Source organism: Aotus nancymaae, unplaced genomic scaffold (assembly GCF_030222135.1).
Source record: "Aotus nancymaae isolate 86718 unplaced genomic scaffold, 86718_ANA_hifiasm-v0.15.2.pri h1tg000030l, whole genome shotgun sequence".
Taxonomy (NCBI): domain Eukaryota; kingdom Metazoa; phylum Chordata; class Mammalia; order Primates; family Aotidae; genus Aotus; species Aotus nancymaae.
In genome coordinates this window covers 38,172,407-38,193,768 of record NW_026988443.1, presented here as the reverse complement: position 1 = coordinate 38,193,768, position 21,362 = coordinate 38,172,407, and the positions used below count along the sequence as shown (strand labels likewise).

Sequence of the window (21,362 nt, the reverse complement as noted above, 5' to 3'; positions counted from 1 at the left end):
AGAGTCATCTGTGCTAATATATTTGCATAAATAATTAAAATTCCACAGCAGAATAGGCAACAAAATGTATTACTACCATAAACTTACAATGGAAGAACATCACTTTAATTAAAAACCACAAAGGCACCACTATAAACAATCCATTTATGTTTCAAGCTCTGTGTTTGTTGACTTAAGAAAGAAAAAAATCTTAACTCATTAAAAACAACAACCAAAAAAAACGACCTCACCCCAAATCCTGTTATTGAGGTCAGGAACCACATTTAATTAAGATGAAGTGTTAATAATATAGTTTAGTAGATGAAGGACTTTTCTTAATTTCCCCAGGTAGAAATGCTATTATTTGGCCTTTAACTTCTGATTAAAATTTAAAAGCCGGTGGTAGTCAACGCAACTTAAACTCTGAAATCTGGTTTTGAAACCTGGTTTTGGAATTAGAAATCCTCCTTTCTCCCAAAGAAATGGTAGGCTACTACATATTTTTGAACCCCTATGCTTCTGAGAATGCCAGTGATGACAAGATTCGCATTTTCAAGAGAGCTGATTTTTGCCTTTACTTCCCAAAGTCTTAGAAGATACAGAATAAAATGTCCCATAGCCAGTCAATGATGGTTTTTGCTTAATTTCCCATCATCTTTCATGATTTTCTTTGAATGTGCTCCAGTATTAGATTAAACAAGGTGTTAAAGAAAAGGACTTGATGAATCATGGTAAGACCAGCAAAAATGGAAACTGGGTATTTTAACATATCTTTTGGGGCTGAACTGTCAGTATCCTATGTTGTATTCTTTACCAGTTTGAATGCACGAATGAATTCCACTGTAGAGTTAAAAAGCATCCAGGTCCAAAAGAAGAGGAGGAAGGAAATGACTTAAGACAGAGCCCCAAAGAAATCAGGACAAAGCAGTTGTAGTTTTCAAAGAGATGAGTATCTAATTTGGATCTGATTCAGATATTCTGTGTTCAAAGAATAGGCTCAATTTGGATCAAGGCTTTGGAAGAAGGATTGACTGACAGATGTGGCTCTGTAATGTAACTTTCATGAACTTGGAAAGTTCTGTGAGAGACCGGTACACCCTTCTAAGTTCTCCCTGCTAGGATTAGTTTCCCTTCCTGGGATTGGTTTAAAACAAGGACAAATGCAAATGTTTTCATGGTTCATAGACATTAGTCAATGTTTGAAGATTAAAAGAAAACAAAACCTATGACATGGTTTGGATCTGTGTCCTCACCCGAATCTCGTATTGAAATATAATGTCTACTGTGGGAGGTGGAGCCCGGTGGGAGGTGACTGGATCATGGGAGTTAACAACATCCCTCCTTGGTGGTGTCTTTGGGATAGTGAGTTCTTGTGAGATCTGGTTGTTTAAAAGTGCGCAGCACCTCTCCACCTGCTCTGGACATGTGAGGTGCTGGCTCCCTGTATGCCTTCCGCCATGATTGTAAGTTTCCTGAGGTCTCCCCAAAAGCTGAGTGGATGCTGCCATACTTCCTGTACAGCCTGCAGAACCATGAGACAATTAAATAATTTTCTTTATAAATTATTCAGTCTCAGGCATTGCTGTTCGTCAATTTGAGAATGAACTAATACAAACTATGTCTACATTTTTTTTGTTTTCCTAGACAGAGTCTCACTCTATCACCCAGGTTGGAGGGAAGTGGCATAATCTCAAGCTCACTTCAACCTCCACCTCCTGGGTTCAAGTGATTCTCCTGCCTCAGCCTCCCGAGTAGCTGGGACTACAATCAAGCACCATCATACCTGGCTATTGTTTTTTTTTTGTATTTTTAGTAGAGATGGGGTTTCACCATGTTGGTCAGGCTGGTTTTAAACTCCTGACCTCAAATGATCTGCCTATCTCGGCCTCCTGAAGTGCTGGGATTACAGGCATGAGCCACCACATTTGGTCAACGTATGTCTACTTAATGCACAAAAATGTTTGCATGCAGTCACCCCCAAGCCAGCCACCATTCACGCACTCTACCTGGTTCCTGAGCACTGGTCACACACCAATTCTACTGCTGGGATTGGGCTGTTTTCAGACATTTGAGCCTCTAAGAATTTCTCTGTCTATGGTGGTCTCACCCCATATTGTATCAAACGTACTAAAATGCACCCACACTAAAAATACATTTTCCCTATAAAATGTTTAAAATTATTTTTACACTTTTGCTTTTGGAATTATTGTGCTATAAGAAATAGTCTATTAATAATCACTTATAATGTATCTGTCATTCTTGCAAGGTGAGTTACAAATACTTAGCAAACATAAAGACGCTTTTGCAAATATTACATTTGACCTGCTAAAGTTGTCATGACACTGTGGGCAGTTGATATTTATTAATTTCAATTTTTCTGTTTTCTTTTTGAATTTTGGAGGCAATAGATTATATATTCAGATCCCTGACATTTTTGCAGGCACTTGGAAAGTCTGAAGGTCTTAGTCCTGTGCCTAAAGTGCTTAATTAACTAAATGAAACTGAGAACGCTCTGGTGGCTCATCAGGGAAGGAGATAAAGATGATTGTTACTCTCCCTGAGCACGAAGTCTAGTGGCAAGATGGACAATTATGTCAGGGATTGAGGAAGTGTGAGGATTGGTGAAGTTATACTAAGAGACGCTCAGAAAGCCTTAAGCCAACATCAGAAGTAGGTGCAGTGGTGAGGACGAAGCTCCAGCGTCCTCATTCACCACATTAAGTCAGCCTCAGTTTACCCTACTTGTATCCTCCTTTAACCATGGCTCAGGGAGGTTCTGCTCTCCTCATCAGTAAAAAGGGATACTGAGATGTTCTCATTTACAGGGTGGTTGTGAAAATACATGAAGACTGGTAACAATGCTGTTGGTAAAGTTCTCTATAAAAATATTAGGTAGTTTAATCATCCTAGCAGCAATATTATTACCATCATTCTCAAAATCCATGTCTCCAGGGGGTTGTGAAAATCTTGGCCTGGTTTGGTGTGGCACCCAATTCCCTAGAGGCAGAGACCTGTGCTCGGGCAGGCAGAGAGTGGAGTTTCTGAAGAATGCAGCCATCTGCTGAAAGTGAGCCAGGGATGGTGCTGGGAAAGAAGCAATTTGTGCCACTCAGCTCCTTCTCCTTGGCTGGGGATCAATGGTTCTTAGTTCACAGGGAAGCAATTTATTTCATTCCTTCTTCCCTTCCTCCCTCTCTGTCTTTCTTCCTTTGTAGGGACACCATCATTTGTGGCAAAAGTTCTTGCTTCTATGACTGTAAGTTCCCTGGGAGGCTATAGACAGAGACTATTTCTTTCACCAGTGAATACACAGCACCTAGCACAGTGTCAGCCCCACAGTGGGCTCTACATAAATACCACTCCATGAATGAATAACTATAATTGATATGCTCTTTGCTAGCACTAGTCTTCAGCGACATCATCATCTATTATTTTGATTATGCAAATATCTAATATCATGGAATATTTTTTTTCCTTTTAAAATTTACCCTGTAGTTATTTATTAAGTAGAAAGGTTCCATTTAAAGAGGTGTTCATGGCAGAAGCTGCTATTTACCTTACAATATCCATTCACCCTTAGCAAAGAACCTTGATTTTAAGAACAGGGCATTTGCTACCCAGTCAAATGACCATATTTCCAATAATCCCTTGCAGCTAGGTGTGGCCACGTGATCAATTCTGGCCATTAAGATTTAAATAAAAATGTGGTAGACTTCCAGAAAGTCTCCTTAAAAGATAGGGAGCATCCTTCTTCTTTCTCCATTTCCCATCCTGCTGTCTGGAATGCAGGTATGAAGGCTGTAGCACTAGCAACCGTAACAGACTATGAGGAAGAGGCGCCAGCCTAGACATGGTAAAATGGTGAGCAAGAAGGATGCTGTGTGGGGCCGTGTGGGGCTGCCACTGTTCCTGGACTGCAGTGCCTGCTCTAGACCTACTTTATGTGAGGAAAAAAAATCAACTTCTACCTGCTCTGAGCCATTGTCATTTTGAATTTTCCTATTGTATTCAGCCAGACTTAATCCCCACAGATAAAATCCTTGACGTATACTTGCAGGGCTCCCTGGATGAATGACCCTTTCCAAAAAAAGTATTGAGCAGTGATATGAGATTCTACATGGGTAGGAACAATATTTTTCCTTAACACGTGTCTCCTATATTCAATGTGTAGGCAGAAGTCTCTGTTGCAGAATTGTTTACTATAGATCCTGGGCAAGATGAGTTCTGTCTGAAAAATGTTTGGAATATGAATTGCTACTTGGTTGCCCTTGATCATAGAGAGAATAAAGTGAGTTCTCTCAGGCTATTCAGAAGGATTTAGCTGCCAGCTGCCTCCCTAATGTAACCAAATAGGGGATCTGATGGAAGGGTTAGTTCCCGTGTTTCACTTCACCATTGGAGAAGGTTTAGCAAATGTAGTTATTCCCATTTCACACAATTATCTTTGGACTACTCTATTTAAAATTTTATTTTTATTTTTATTTGTGTGTGATGGAGTCACACTTTATTGCCCAGGCTGGAGTGCAGTGGCATGATCTCTGCTCACTACAACCTCTGCCTCCCAGTTTTAATAGTTTCAAGCAATTCTTCTGCCTTAGCCTCTGAAGTACCTGGGATTACACCACCACACCCAGCTAATTTTTGTATTTTCAGTAGGGATGGCATTTTGCCACCTTGGCCAGGCTGGTCCGAAACTCCTGATCTCAAGTGATCCACTCACCTTGGCCTCCCAAAGTTTTAGGATACAGGCGTGAGCCACCATGCCCAGCCTGAGCTACTCTTTCTAACAAGTTCAGTTACATGAGTTCACTCCTCATTAGAGATACTCAAATGTCATCAGGATATTTTACCTGGTGCACCTGGAGGATGGTTGCTACCCTGAAAAAGAATTTTTTTTTTTTTGAGATGGAGTTTTGCTCGTTGCCTAGGCTGGAGTGCAATGGTGCTATCTAGGCTCACCACAACCTCTGCCTCACAGGTTCAAGTGATTCTCCAGCCTCAGCCTCCTGAGTAGCTGGGATTATAGGCATGTGCCACTATGCATGACTAATTTTATATTTTTAGTAATTACAAATTACTAAATTTAGGAATTACAAATTTGTAATTTAATCTCCAACATGCAGATGGGGTTTCTCCATGTTGGTCAGGCTGGTTTCGAACTCCTAATCTCAGATGATCTCCTACCTCGGCCTCCCAAAATATTCGGATTACAGGCATGAGCCACTGTGCCTGGCCAGAAGCAAGTCTGACTGTCATCATACGTGGAGAGGACAGAGAGTGGGAACCTGCTCTGTTGTAGGACCTGCCTACATGTACAAGATCTTGGAGCAGAGAAGGACTTTCGAAACTGTGACACCAATTTAGAAATAATGGCAAGTATGAATTTGACTGCCTAGATATAAAAACAAAGAATTCTGTACATGGCAAAAATCATTAATACATAGTCATACCTTTGCTCAAGCCAAGTATTTTGAGGGATTTGTCTTCAGAATACCAATGATGCATTAAACAATTTCACTACAAGCATGCCTGCTAATGTTTTAAAAAAACTGCAAACAAGTGTAAACAATGTAAATAGTCAACAACAAGGGAATAAACAGATGTGCATATCCCTGTAATGGAATAACAGCACACTATTCAGTGATGAAAAATAATGGCCATTTCTTGAGATAGAAAGCTGTTCAGCATATACTGGGAAATAAAAATGGCGAGTTTTGAGGGTGGATAATGCAAGCCAATTTTGATAATGAAAAACAGAATACTCACATGTGATCGAGGGAGATAGAGCAAAGCTATGAAAAAGGGATTTCCTTGTTGGACATGATGACAGATACCTTATTATCTGCCTTATTCTTACCTGTCTTTTCAAAAGTTTCTTCCAGAAACTATCTTAGCTTTATAATAAGGGTGAGAAGATAAAAGTCATTAAAAAGAAGAATTTCATCTGTCCCTGGACCGCTGCTATTCGTTTTGATTTGGCTAACAGCACAATGTGAAGGGTTTTTTAAATGAGTGTTAATAACCCAGACTTTTTAGTGAGAAGATTCCCTCTGATGCCTGGACACCGCCTGTCTTTAGAGTCATAGGCTCCTTGGAGATCAAGGTTCCCTTTGCTGATCTGAGCATTCCCTGGGAAGACGAGGGGGTGTCCAGCTGTGGTCAGCAGAGGGGCAGTCGAGCCGGAGATGTGCATTTACTCACATGAGACAGGATGCAGTGCAGGACTGGGACTTAGCTGGAAGTGTGTTCCTACATTTCGGTGGGGTTGGGGGTGGGGAGAAGGCTTCCTATTCTGACCACGGAAGGAGCCCCCCAGGGAGGAGGCAAAAGTGGCTATTAGGGTGGGCAGGCCTTGCCGCAGGCTCTCAGGATTCTGGTCTCTCATGGCAGCTTTTAGTTTTGAGGGTCTGGTGAATAATGTGAGATGCGTGGGGATGTGGGAGCTGAATCACAGGGAATGTCAGAAAAGACAGAGATGGTGGGGTGGAGAGAGAGAGGCTGAGAGACAGAGCAAGGAGAAGGAGTGAGGCTGGCTAGGTAGTCAAGGAAGTAACCATGTTCTTGGGATGCAGCAGCAACCATGGTGACTGTGCAGCCAACACAGGAAATCTCAGCATTTGCATGGCAACTGAGCTCATTCAAACAAAGCCGACTGCAGGAGGGACTCTCCCCTCTAGAGAACATGCACATTTAATTTTACCTGTCCTCAAACTTGTTGGAATTCACTTGAGGTGGCTGGCAAAATATTAGGGCAATAATAAGGGAAGTTATAGATTATGGTCTCAAACCTTTTGGAAGGATGAAAGGTTTTATTGGGGCAGGCTGGAGATGGCTGGTCCATTATGTTAGGGAAAAGATAGGGATGATAAGAGGCTTTCCCAGGTGAAATCTGTTTACCCTACATCCCTTTGTCTCTATTCTAACTGTTTACTCATGTAAACCTTGTGCTGGATGGTCCTCTCATGGCGAGGTCAAAGGGGAATTACCCATTAATGGGGTTTACCCTGGGCCTCCGGAACCTAAAGCTTTTGTCATTCCTAAAACCACACTTTTAACCATGTTAATCATCCACAGCCATGTTGACTTAGAACCTCTGTTATAAAATCTTTACTGAATAAATGCGTGGATGTACAGGGTGTCTTGGTCGACTGGCAAGATTTCACCCTCTGAAAGCAGCCAAAGACTATCCCCAGCCCACTTGAATCACGGAAGTAGGCGTGAGAGTGCATTCATTCATCCGTCATTGAGTCAGGGTCTGCAAGACAGACCTCCGCAGGTGATGACTGACGTTTCACAAACTGATGCTTTGCTCGTCGTAGTCGTGAACAACACAGCCCTGGGTGGAGATTTAAGATGCTAAAGAGACATGCAACATATGAATGAGCATTGTACAGCTACTGCACATGTTCACTCAGAAGACCACCCAGAGCATGCTTCCTAGTAATGCCTCTTCCCACCTACTTATAAGTAATCACGGAAGACTCCCATGAAGGGAGCCTCCCTGGTGTGGGTCTTTGCTCTGTGCTGTCCCATCCTTATGAGCAGCCCACCCCGAATCCTCTCTCTCAGAGTGTACTGGCTACTCTGCACCTAACTTTCAACATATCCCTTTCTTTGCAATAAATTACTCTATGCTGCACTTCTTTTGCTGTGTGTCTCTTGCTTAAATTCTTTTAAACTAAGAAGACAAGAACAGAGGTATCACATCAGCAGTCAACAGAAGGAAGAAGAAAAAGATACTAGAGATACTAAAACGTTATCAGGAGACGCCTGATTCCTGTTTTGTGGAGGAGGAGGAGAAGGAAGAGTTCTCTTTGAGATAAGTTTCCTCTTCCAGCGCCTGCTCCCTGAAGAATCATTACAACAACAGCGGTAAGATCACAACTTGCAAGGCCTTTGCATCTGTCTGAGAAGCCTGGGAGCCCAGCATGGATGATGAGATGAGAAAACCATCTCCCACCCAGGCCCCTCTGTGCAGCCCCATTCCTCCTCTGCACACACAGCCACCCAGGGACAGCACTTCTCAGTGTGCAGGTTCAAAGCCTGCAAATAATTAATGAGCCTCTTTTTTCCAAAGAGCTCCTGTGACAACAGCTCAACTTGTAGGTGTTGTTATCCCAGCTTTACTCCAGGAGAGTAGAGGGGTGGAGGGGAAGAGAGGGGAAGGAGGAAAGAGTGGGTGAGAGGAGGGAGGGAGGGAAGGGAAGAAGAAGGGAAGAAAGGAGGAAAGAAAAGGGGTGGCGGGTCCTGCCAGTGCCAGGCTAAGGATCAATTGCAGGATATGTCTGAGGAGTCAGGCCCGAGAGAGAAATGTGTGCAATACACACACATGCACATGTACACACACGTTTACTTTGCTCCAAGACTGGGAAAGGGATTAGTCCAGCCATCGCTCAGCCAGGCCAATTTGTAAATGCTAGAACTCTTAGGCATACCAGCTGCAGAGACACAGTGCAGCTCTATTTTCTGTGGGGTTCACAAGGTTGACCTTGGTGCAAGTGGCTCTCTGTTGTTCCTGATTACTCAGCATTTGTTCCCACCTTCTGGGATGAGCCTCCTGCACTTCCTTGGGTAGCTGCCCCTGCAGGCCCTCTGAGCTGGGTGCTGGGGTCTGTGGCAGGCTTGGGCACCAGGACTCATTAGCACAATCCGCCCTGCTGCTCTACTGCTTGGTTCAGAGGGGTGTGCTCCTGGCCCAACCTGGGCCTTGGGCTGGGCTGCTGATTAGGAAGGAAGATATTGCTTTCTGTTGGTAGGATCAAGGACAGATGTTGCTGGTGCCTCTTCTCTTTACAGATGTGCAAATAGAGCTGAGGATAGACAACCCAGAGGAGAGCAGAGCCAGACATGGAGAAGGAATATGGTCTGAGCACCTGAATTCCATCATGCTGGAGGCCTTCATTCCCATGGACTTTTCCATTAGGTATGCTGACCCATGTAAGTAACAAGGACCTCCCTTTGGCATAAGTCACTGTGAGTTGGGTCCTGGTTACTTGTGATGGAAGGCCACACCTGTGATGATCACACTTGCTAGAGAAACAGGAAAGTCTTCAGAACTCTGTGAATTCCAGCTTCTCCCCACGAGTCTCACCTGGAGTCACTTCTAGATTGCTTTCTCTGACCTCCTCCTTCTCTTGCACAGGGGTGGGATTAAGACCCTTGTCTCCCAGGGCTATTTAATAGTTACCCGACCTTCGCTCTCTACAGCTCAAATCCTGGCCTGGATGCTCCTGAAAGTCTCGGCTCTCCCAGGTACCCCTCCTTCCCCAAGCCGGAATCCTGTTCCTAACTCCGTTTGCTGGGACGGACTGCACCTGTGGCCTGCCTCCAGCAGCACGCTCCATTTGCCAGACGGGATTTTCTTCCCTCCTTCTCAGTCAGCAGGCCTCTGTGCTGCATGTCTGGGAACAGCATCCCAGTTGATCACTAATCAAGGTGCCCCGAGCAGGGAGGTGCATGACCCCAGCTCCAGCAAGGCAGAGCCACCCCGGGAATGTGACCATGGGTTGAGCGACATTAGAACGGAGCTGGCTTATTCTCCCTGTGAGATCCTGAACTGCAAGCCTGTCTGATCCTGTGACCTAGACCCTGAAGGATGCCCTAGCTCCTGTGCTATCTCAAGCAGGTTCTTGATACTCCTCCATCACATAAAATATCCATAGGGTCTTCCAGCACATTCATTCTCTCTTTGCCCAAGTCAGCAGAGCTGGTCTTTGTCAAACAACCCAGTCTGACCTTCCTCTCCCACTGTCTGTCCTATCTTAGCGGGGATGTCTAACCCTAGGTCTCAGACACCCCTCCCATTGCATTAACCCTTTCATGACTGGCAGCATCCCAAGTTGAACCAGCAATGGCAGTGACCCAGGGTCCACAAAATCAACCCGCTTTAACTCATTTTATTGCCCCCAGGATCCCTGCCTTCACCTCCAATTGCAGAAATACAAGATGACAGTTAAGCTCACCTGGAGACATTCCACCTTTGTCCCACTACCCTGCAGTCTGTTAAGCTACCAGTTTTTCCATCTAAGTCCTTAAGGAAGTCTTTCTCTTTGATGTTTAAATTGCATGTTTCCATTGTCAGATAGCAACAAGAAAAAAAAAAAAAGGAAAAAAAGAATGGCTATTTCAGATTCATATTATTATAGGATTTGGTATTATTTCACACGTTTGTCTAGTTCATCTGGCATTCAGAAAGTTTAGCTGTAAAAATAAATTCACTTCTGGGGTTGGAGAATAACTTTTGCTTCTTCTCTGCCAGCTTGCTCCAAGGTAAAGTGGTTGACTCAGACTCGGTTGCATATTTTTGCAGGTGTTTCAAGTCAGGAAAATCAGACACATGTTTATTTTAAGTGTGTCCAATACCTGATTATTTGTACCTCATATGAGAAGAAGATTAGATTTTGGAGGAGGAAGATTAATAACTTTCTTCTGCAGAGATGGGCGTGCATTTGGATGTGCATGCTGATTTAAATTTATTGTGAAGTAACGTACCAAGGAGGGTGTCTTTTATTTGTGAGCATTAGATACACCATGGGTAGATAGCGGTCATTTAATTACATCTCATTATGAAAATGCCTTCTACCTAAACACTGGGCAGAGCTTAAGAAAGAAAGACAGATATTTCTGAAGACATTATTATTATTATTAATTTTTGCCTGCCCTTCATCAGGCAAAATGCCAGTCTCAATGGTCTATTTCCAAGCACCAGGAAGTGACTTTGCTCCTTCCCCTTCTGACAGCTCAGAGTCAGCAAGCATTTAGCAGCCAAGAGGAGGATGGACTTCACAGAGTGTCCCGTTTCCATCCTGATTCCTCTGCCACCAAGCTGGGTTGCTTGAGCAAGTTACTGAACCTCTATGAATCCACAATACCTGTATCTGTAAATGGAGTTAGCCCAAACCCTTCTCCTAAAGCAGTGCTAATGACAAAGCAGGCAAGTTTCTGAGATGCACGAGGCCACCCAGAGTGGCTCCCTTCTCTCTGTGCTCGGGGACAGCAGACCTGGCTGGTCATTTGGGAACACAGCACTGAAGCTACTCTCCTCCCAGGCTGGACTCAGGTGGGAGCACCGTCCTCACCAGAGAGCCCGGCCCCCTGCAGCCATCAGCCACAACCTCCTCTCTATGACGCTTTCCTCCCACTTGCTGGGATTGTTAACAAGTTTAATTTAATGGTATCTGCTCCTGACAACCAGCTTCTATGACTGGAAAGAAAAAGCAATTCCTGCCCACCTTCCGTCTGCGGTTCCGGAACCACTCACCCACCTGATGGTTTGGTGCTGAAGGGAGTCGGGGTCTGTGGCATTCACCGTCAGCAGCACGCTGCCCACAGAGATGTTCTCTTGCCTGGTCACCATCATGGGGTCTGGGTAGAAGACTGGGCCCTCGTTGACATCCAGGACGGTGATGTGGACGGTCGCTGTGGAGCTGGGGCCGTAGGAGACGTCGGGTACGAGTGGGTCTTCGTTTTCTACTTTGATCAGCAGGGTGTGAAAGGCAGAAATCTCATAGTCCAATGGCTGGAAAGCAGACAGAGGGGTCTCAGGATGCACACCAGCCACAGAGGGCAGTGGTTTGCACAAACTCCCTCTGAAATTCCATGAGCAACAGTGGGCCTTCAGGGATGGAGCTGGGCTTTGGAGGCTAAGCCTGTGTAACAGGGGGGCTATCTTTAAGATGAAGAATATGAAACATGAAAATGTGCCCGAGTGCGGTGGCTCATGCCTGTAATTCCAGTACTTTCAGAGGCCGAAGCAAGTGGATCACCAGGTCAGGAGTTCAAGACCAGCCTGACCAAGATGGTGAAGCCCCATCTCTACTTAAAATACAAAAATTAGCTGGGCCTGGTGGCGGGCATCTGTAATCCCAGCTACTAGGGAGGCTGAGGCAGCAAAATCGCTTGAACCTGGGAGGCAGAGGTTGCAGTGAGCTGAGATTGCACTGCCGTACTCCAGCCTGGCAACAGACTGAGACTCCATCTCAAAAACAAACAAACAAACAAAAACATGAAAATGTGAGATTGGGTATGGATTTTTTTTTTTTTTGATTGAGAAATGAATGACAACACATGACTTGAGCCTTAGTGAGCCTCCCTCTGAGATCTCTTTAGGCAACTCCCTGGCAATGCTGATGCTTAAAGCCTCCCTGCCTGGGACCTGAAACTCCACACCATTGGGCTCTGGTAAATGACACCCCAAAGCCCAAGCCTCAGTAGCTTTATAGCAAGATAATCCTACCTCTGTTATCACAGTGGATCAAATGCAACAGGAAAACTAAGCCTTCATGTTTCTTTTTTTTTTTTTTTTTACTTTTTTTCCAAATCTTATCTTGAACTGTATAAGGTTTCATCTTTAATGTTTCTCACTCACTTGCCATGAAGTCAAAGGGTCTCCACACACCTTAAAGTATAGCCTGGGTGCATAGTCTCTAGTAGAAAGTAACGCGGGGAAAGAATTTGAGAGTCTGAGCCATGTGGGGCTAAGCCTGTGGGCCCTGCCCCAACTGAGGGCATTTGAAAATATATGGGAGTATTTTCAACTGACTTGAGGGCTCCGCAGCCATTCACTGGGCAGAGGACAGTAAGAGCAGACTTAAAGCCATGCCCAAGACAGTCACAGTCCCACACAACGGTGGATTGCCCTACCCCAGTGTCAATGGGCAGCCCTGACGAGGCCCACTCTAGGTGATTTTGCAAAGGGGGCTGATAGTATACCCACCTCCCCCAGCCACTGTGTGGACTAAACCAGAGGATGTCAGAGAAACTACATGATAAAATTAGTAATACAATGGTGCTGTCTATTGCGTGTCTGTCACTCTCTTTCCCAACCACGAGAGCACAGGATGGGGTGAGAGCATTTCCCAAAGTGGGGCTCTGTCAGGAGTGCATGGGGAGACATTTAGGTAAGATGAGGGCATGCTGCTTATATCAAGTTATTTTCCTAATGTTTACTGGAATAAGTAGCTAACCCATCAGACCCATGCCATCATGGATATTCTTGCAAGAAGGACAAGACTAAATGAGTCAAGAGATCTGATTTGCACTCAACTAAAAGCAAGCAAGGACAGCTGTAGAGGCTGCCGCGGACATGGGAAAATGAAAGCAGAGATGAGGACTGCTGCCCCTGGGGAAAGAGCTGACACCGAGTTGGAAATGGAATCTGGCAGGCTGGATCACAGTGTCTTTAGGCAAATGAAGTCACTTTCATAATAATTACAGCTGACATGCATTCAGTGCTAAGCACTCCACGCATGGGAGAGTGCATGCGCACACACGCACACACGCACACACGCACACTGGAAATGCTTCCTGGTTGTAACTGGACTTCCTCTCTTCACCTAGAACAATTCTCAGCAGGGTTAGTATTAGGATTTTAAGACTTAATCAATGCAAAGCTCTTAGTGCTGAGGGGCTGCGTGCTGGCGTTTCAGTTCAATCCCTGTTACACAGGAGTCAGTCACCATTCTGTCCTTCTTTCTATGAATCCTAATAAAAGATCTCTGTCCATCCCAAGTGACACCAGAATATGCAACCTCAGTAAAGTAAACTTCAAACCAGGGCCAGGGAGCTGCCATACTTGGAAAATACAGCTATTCATCTCAATTAGGATCCCAGGGAGGACAGAGCCTTTGGCTTGCTGGGTCGTGTCAACACTGAGGGTGCACCCCCTGAGCTGGAGTGAGATGCCGAGCACCCCAGTCTCCCAAGGGCCGTCGCCACCCCACACCAGCAGCAATCACAATCCTGGCCTAGTTTGGTCTGACATCTGATTCCCCGGGGCCACAGACCTATGCACAAGCAGGAGGATAATGGGGTTTCTGGGGAATACAGCCATCTGCTGACAAGTGAGACAGTCAAGATGCTGGGAAATAAGCAATTTGTGCCGCTCCGCTCCTTTTCTTTGGCTGGGGACCACTGGCTAATTTTTTCCCAAGGAAACAATTCCCTCCCTCCCTCCTCTCCTTCTTTCCTGGAAACATCATTATTTGCAGCAAAAGTTCTTGCTCTTATAACTGTAAGCTCCCTGGGAGGCTGTAGACAGAGACCAGCTCATTCACTAGTGAATATACAGCACCTAGCACAGTGTCAGGACCATAGTGGGCTCTAAATAAGTATCATTGCATGAAGGAAGGAAGGAAGGAAGGAATTAACAACTGTAATTCTTGTGCTTTTCTCTAGCACTAGTCTTTTGCAACACAATTATGTATTATTTTGATTATGCAAAAATCTAACATTTTTGGATATTTTTACCTTTTAAATTCCCTACTTTTTTCTTAAATAGAAAGATAGGTGGGGGCCAAGTCCTGGCCCTGACGTATCATAACTCTGGGACCACCAGCAAGTCACTGCCTCTCCTGAAGGCTCAGCTTTCTCTTCAACAAAATCCTAGTACAGAGGATTGTTGTAAAGATCAGGGGACAGGGTGACTGTTGAGTGCTTCCCATGGAGCTAGGCCTAGTGTTGATATCGGTAACAAGAAGCTGTCAAGATGGCGAGAAAGAAGCATGTAGGACTGCAAGAGCTGAAAGAGTCATCGCCCCAGCCCTCAACATACTGAAGAACTAGTTGGAGTCTCAGGATGCTGCTGGTTTCCAGCAAGGCCCTGCCTCTCAAAAGGACCAAATCCAAGCTGTTCCGGCAAATGACTGCCTGCTTTGTCTTTAAAACCTTCAGGTCAGAAACACCCTTAGTTGCTCTCTAAGCCTGCTCTAAAACCACCAAAAAGTTATTCTTTCAGCTGAATATAATCAACCAAGCCTCTTCCCAGGCTGACACTCCTTGAACAGAATGCTGGCTTCCGAGGAACTAAGCCACAAAGGATGTCATAGAGGGAGGGAAGCAGAAGGGAAGAGGGGAGGCACACAACTCAAGGCTGGCCTTTGGAAGGGAGCAGGGCCACGCTAGTGTTTATTTCCATTTGTACAAGGTGAGGTCTAGTAACTCCAGCTGTACGATGCCCAGGGCCAGACCCCCTGGAGCTGGTGACACGTGGGTCTCCCTTCCTAATCCCCTTCGAAGGCTGTAATTGGATTAAGAAGCCCTCCATGATCTCACAGAGCACACAATCTTATTAATGCTCTTTGTCTGTTGCTGGGCCTCTGTGTCAGGGATGGGAGGAAATTGAAAATGCTCCTGATGGAAGCTACAGAGAGGCAATTCAATTAATATTTTTTCAAGTGTCAAGAGAGGGTGTCAACCATTGTCCTGGGAAACTGAAAGCCTGGAAAAGCTGACCCACGTGGGAAGGACGGAGGACCTGGGTTTGTTGGCTGGAAGAGGGAGGATCCAGAACCAGCTGAACAGCTGTTTTTAGGCCTGTGAATGGTTTGGGGAATCAAGGATGCTTTCTGGGTACTTCTTTCTTTGAGGACAGAATAGAAAATAAAATGTAGGGCTGATTATATTCCACTGAAACAATAACTTTCTGGTGGTTTTAGAACAGGTTTAGAAAGCAACTACGGGTATTTCTGACCTGAAGGATTTAAAGACAAAGCAGGTACTCATTTGCCAGAGACGCTGGGATTTGGTCCTTTTGAGAGGCAGGCCCTTGCTGGAAACCAGCAGCATCCTGAGACTCCAACTAGTTCTACTGTATGTTGGATTGCTAACTGGTTAGCGCAGACCCGCTCATGCTTGGCTACCCAATAGCAATCACCAGCCCCTATCTCCCTTATCCACTGTAAAGGCCTAAAGGCCAGATATGAACTTTCTCAGCTTTCCTTGAAGTTAAGGAAGAACACATGTCATTGGCCAATGAAACATCATGAGAAATTGGCTGGGGGACCCTTAGAAAAGATGTTTTCTTTCCCAATAAGAGGAGAGGGTCACATGAGAGCACCTTCTCCCTCCACTTGCCTGGCTGCCTCCTTGTTTTCTGGATTAGGATGCAGCAGTGGGAAGACATGATGCCTGGGGCTTTGGCAGTCACTTTATGTCCAAGAGGAAAAAGTCAAAAGTATCTGAAGCACCCACTGCCGATACTCTGCTACCTGGAACTGCTGGCCAATCTTGGACTGGCCTATCATTATCTAGCAACAAAAATTCTTAAATTCCTTTACTAGTTAAGCCACATTCTGTTACTTGCTGCAGAAAGCATTCTTTTTTTTTTTTTTTTTTTTGAGACGGAGTTTCGCTCTTGATACCCAGGCTGGAGCGCAATGGCGCGATCTCGGCTCACCGCAATCTCCGCCTCCTGGGTTCAGGCAATTCTCCTGCCTCAGCCTCCTGAGTAGCTGGGATTACAGGCACGCGCCACCGTGCCCAGCTAATTTTTTGTATTAGTAGAGACGGGGTTTCACCATGTTGACCAGGATGGTCTCGATCTCTTGACCTCGTGATCCACCCGCCTCGGCCTCCCAAAGTGCTGGGATTACAGGCTTGAGCCACCGCGCCCGGCCCAGAAAGCATTCTTAATGGTTGCACCAATGGCTGGCACAGTGGACAGCAGCAGAGAACATGGCCTAGCTGGCCTCTAGAAGGTGGTCTTGGACTCTGCTTCACATGTGCTGAGAGGCAGAGAGAGCTCAAGGCCCTTTCTACTGACCTGGGAGGCAGCCAGTGTGGGGTGAGGGAGAGTCTGCAACCCAATTCCAAAACAAAGGAAGTCCACGCACTAGCAAAGCCGAAGTCAGCGAGAGCCTCAGCCTCTGTGGGCCCTATTTCTCTGGAATTTGCAGGGAGGGTAGACAAGCTTATGGAAACAGCTTCCCCTAATGCCATGCCCCTCAACAAGAGCTGTGCCCTGTGAACAACAGAACCACCTGGCACACCTCTCCCTTATATTCTGACACAGTAGGTCTGGGGCAAGCCCAGAAATCTGCATTTTAACTAGCATTCCAGATGATTCTTATATATGCTAGCATTTGAGAGCCAGTGACTTGTGGACCAATGCAGGAATGTAGGGAGAGGAGAATGGCTCCTTCCTGCAAGTCCTGTATTTTTGTTGTTGTTGTTGTTGTTGTTGTTTTGAGACAGAGTCTCACTCTGTTACCCAGGCTGGAGTGTGGTAGCACAATCTTGGCTCACTGCAACCTCTACCTCCCTGGTTGAAGCAATTCTCCTGCCTCAGCCTCCCAAGTAGCTGGGATTATAGGTGTATGCCACCATGCTCAGATAATTTTTGTATTTTTAATGAGACGGGTCTCACCATGTTGGCCAGGCTGGTCTTGAACTCCTGACCTCAAGTGGTCTGCCCACCTCAGCCTCCCAAGATGCTGGGATTACAGACACGAGCCACCGCACCCTATCAAATCCTGTTTTGCTCATATCTATTTTCCTTGAGCTATGGCAAACACATTTTGGGGAGGACTGAGCTCCAGGATTTGTGATGGAGATGTCTATTTATCCAAGTTTTATCTTCAAGTTGCAGGTTTAGAAAATTGCCTGACAGCTTTTATAGACTCAGGACTAGCCACAGAAGACAGCCAGTGGCTATGTCATTTTATGACTTTTACAGCTTTGAAAGTGCAGCAGCTGTGGACACAGAGGGCCAGTGCCAGGGTTTCCTAATAACTTTGCCATGTTATTGGGGAAGAAGAATAGAGGGAGTCTCAGAGGCTGAAAAGGGGCAAGGCTTGGGAGAAACTCAGACCACAGGTTTGGCTTGTTCATCCTCTAGAACAAGCCAGAAGTCTCTCTGAGATCTGCCATTCTCAGTGGCCATGGGTCCGGCCCTCTGGGGTTTCATGAGCTTTGTTGGGGCCATTGTTTGTATAGTTCTGTGGGAGGATGAATGATGGCCTCCTAGTATGTCCACATCTTAATTCCTAGAGGTTGAGAATATGTGACCTTACCATAGGACTTTGCAGATATGATTATGTTAAAAACCTTGAAACTGGAAGTTATCCTGGATTATCCAGTGGATGCAATGGAATCATAAGGGTTCATGTAAGAAGGAGATGGGCAGGTCAATGGAGGAAGTAGGAGATGTGATGATGGAAGCAGAGGGTCAGAGTCAGAGGGTCAGAGATTTGGAGATGTCGCACTTCTGACTTTGACAATGGAGATGGGGCCAGGAGCCAGGGAATGCAAGTGGCCTCTAGAAGCTGGAAGAGGCAAGGAAGTGAATTCCCCCAAGAGTCCTCCAGAAGGCAGGCAGCCCTGCCAACCTCTTGATTTTTAGCCCAGTGAGATTCATGTTAGACTTCTTACCTTCAGATGTGTAAGATAATAAATTCATGTATTTTCATGAAAAAAATTTTTTTTCAGGCCCTAAATTTGTGACAGAAGCCACAGGAAACTGCTGCTGACTGCAAGTGCCCAGCAGTGTTCTAAACATTTTACATGTCGGCTCCTGAAATTCTCACAACAGCTGCTATAGACTAAATATGTGTGTTCCCTCAAAATTCATTTGTTGAAATAACTCCCACTGTGAAGGCGTTAGAGGATGGGGCCATTTGTAGGTGATTAGGTCACAAGGCAGATCCCTCATAAATGGGATTAATGTCCTTACAAAGAGAGAATCCAGGCCGGGTGCAGTGGTTCACACCTGTAATCCCAGCACTTTGGGAGGCCGAGGTGGGCGGATCACGAGGTCAGGAGATTGAGATCATTTTGGCCAACATGGTGAAACCCTGTCTCTACTAAAAATACAACCATCAGCTGGGTGTGGTGGCATGAGCCCGTAATTCCAGCTACTCGGGAGGCTGAGGCAGGAGAATTGCTTGAACCTGGGAAGCAGAGGTTGCAGTGAGCCAAAATCATGCCACTGCACTCCAGCCTGCTGACAGAGTGAGACTTCATCTCAAAAAAAAAAAAAAAAAAAAAAAAAAAAAAGAGAGAGAGAGAGAGAGAGAGAATGAGAGAATCCAGAGAGCTGCCTCATTCTATCTACCAAGTGAAGATAGAGAAAGGAGATGAACATATATCAAAAAGTAGTTCCTCACCAAGTACAGAATCTACTGGAAGCTTCGTCTTGGACTTTTCAACCTCCAGAACTGTGAAAAATGAATGTCTGTGGTTTATAAGCCACCCAGCCTACAGTACTTGATTATAGCAACTCAATGGATTACAACAACCACCTTAAGAGGTAGCTTATATTATCATTCTCATTTTCAGATGAGGAAACTGAGGCCCAGAAAACATGAGTATGTTGGCCAAGGGCACACAGGGGAGTGGGCAGCCATGTCCCTGCTCTGCCCACTGCTACTGTCACTATAAATGCGATTGATCCCTGCTGCTCAGGCAAATGGCTTCATCCACAAGAAACAAAATGTGTCCCCATGAAGATCCTGGTCTCTGGCAGAAACTCTCCCCAGAACTTCCCAGAAAGGGTGAAACTGTGTAGAAATGCCTTCTTCTGGAATACCAAGACCACCTGCATCAAGCCTTCTGTGCCACCACCCCCACTAATATTTCTGGATTCCCAGCATGAGCATGAGGTTTTACATTTATAATTGTATTTCCTCCTTGTTCTATTTGTAGGCAGAGAGAGGATCAGCGTGTGAGTTAGCGAGGCTCACAGAGGGTTTCACACCAATAATTATGTTGTGTGTGTGTTTTTAAGGAATAACTGAGTTCTGCCAAGAAAGATTACGAAGACATGTCATAGCCTGCATTTTGAGCACAGATCTTTATAAACACCTTCACATATCTCATGTTGACGTATCTGCAAATCATTCCTTACCAAGTGTATAAAGAATCTATTTAAAACTTAAGTTTGAACCAGGCATGGTGGCTCACATTTGTAATCCCAGCACTTTGGGAGGCCAAGGCAGGTGGATCACTTGAGGCTAAGAGTTTGAGACCAGGCTGGGAAACATGGTGAGACCCCCATCTCTACTAAAAATACAAAAACTAGCCTGGCATGATGGTGGGTGCCTGTAATCCCAGCTACTCAGGAGGCTGAGCCATGAGAATCACTTGAACCTGGGAGGCAGAGATTGCAGTGAACCGAGATCGCACTACCGCACTCCAGCCTAGGCGACAAGGTGAGACCATCTCAAAAACAAAAACAAAAACAAAAATCCACTTAAGTTTGGTTTTCTTAAAGTTACATGTAAGCTTGAGTTTTTTAGAGCCTATAAAACAGGTTTGTTTTATGGCTGCTTGTTTATGCTGCTGAGGATGTGAGTGTACCCTTAAGCCATGAGCCTTTTACTTTGTTAATTCCCATAAGGAGGAGCTGGGAGAATTTATCCCTGGCCTTCTAAACTCAGTGATTCTATGATCCCCCTTGTGGGGTCCTCACTGCTCACATGAGGAGAAAGGGGCAGTTGGAAGCACCCTTACTTTGACGACAGAAAGCATCCCTTCGTTGGTTTGGGGGTTGGTGTGGATCTCGAAGCTCTGCCCGGGGTTTCCGTTGATGATGGTGTAGGCGGCCCTCCATGCGCCTGTGGTGGGGTCATCCTTATCTTCAACTGTCAAATTGACGATAACTCCCACAGCTCCTTCCTCGACTGTGGCTTGAAACTGCAAACAAAGCAGATGGCAATGGTCACTATTTTGAAAAAACATAGTCATTTACTCCATGCTTTGCACCGGATATGTTACACACATCATCTCACTTAAAAATAAATAGTAACATAGGAGGACTATGATCGGAAGATGCTATGCTCCTCTTCTCAGCTTTCCTTGAACTTAGGTGAGGCCACGAGACTAACTTGTCTCCTGCAGAATGTGGGCAGGAATGATATTGATCATGGCTGTGCTGTGCTACTCTGTGGAGGGAGGGTGAAGAGAACAGCTGTGCCTCCTCTCTGTGCTTTTTTACCCTCTGCCTACCTGAATGCAGAGGACCACAAAACCCCAGGGTAACAGGGAGCTTGGTAAGGGAAGGGGAGCTTGGGTCCCTGAGTCACCACATGGAAGGGAGCAACCTGGTGGCCAAGAACACCCATCCTGAACTGTCTTTGAATGAGAAACAAATTTTGATTGAGTTCAAGACATCTCTGCTTCCATTTGTTCTTGCAGCCCTGCCTCCCTCAAACAGTAACAGAATCAGATGAGTAGAGCACTAAGACTTGTAAGTGAAGAGACTGGGATTTGAAGCACAGCGTTTGCCCCAGATCCTCTACTAGACTCTGCTATTTTCTCTTAATGAAGAAAACCAATCCCATCCTTCCCACTCCATATCCACTCTCAATATGACCTTAGAAACCATTTTCTAAGAAATCATCTAAATCAATTGTTTGGAGCCTTATCGTACCTGTGTTTCTATTGTAATACATCTCAAATACTTGTTTCAGGTAGGTGTGGCAAGAATAAGTCAATAAATGAAAAATCAACTTTCTCATAGAGAATTTCACAAGCTATCATTAGCACATTCCTTTGAGTGGCAAGCCTAAAGTATTGTTTTGCTGCTTACCTCTGACACACTACAGGTGAATAGTAATCTGTTTGCAAATATTTTATAAACAAGTAATACCAATAAGCTGACAAGAAGA

At 45.3% G+C, this 21,362-nt stretch overlaps 1 protein-coding gene across 1 annotated transcript in view; it reads right to left on the bottom strand.

Moving 5' to 3' along the window:
* CDH13 (cadherin 13) overlaps positions 1-21,362 on the bottom strand; it is a 1,193,479-nt gene that overhangs the window by 113,344 nt on the left and 1,058,773 nt on the right. The window contains exons 9-10 of the mRNA XM_012466155.2: positions 20,206-20,388; positions 11,244-11,497 (exon numbers count right to left, since the gene is read on the bottom strand). Coding sequence (XP_012321578.1) covers positions 11,244-11,497; positions 20,206-20,388 — 437 coding nt within the window. The remainder of the gene's footprint in view (positions 1-11,243; positions 11,498-20,205; positions 20,389-21,362) is intronic.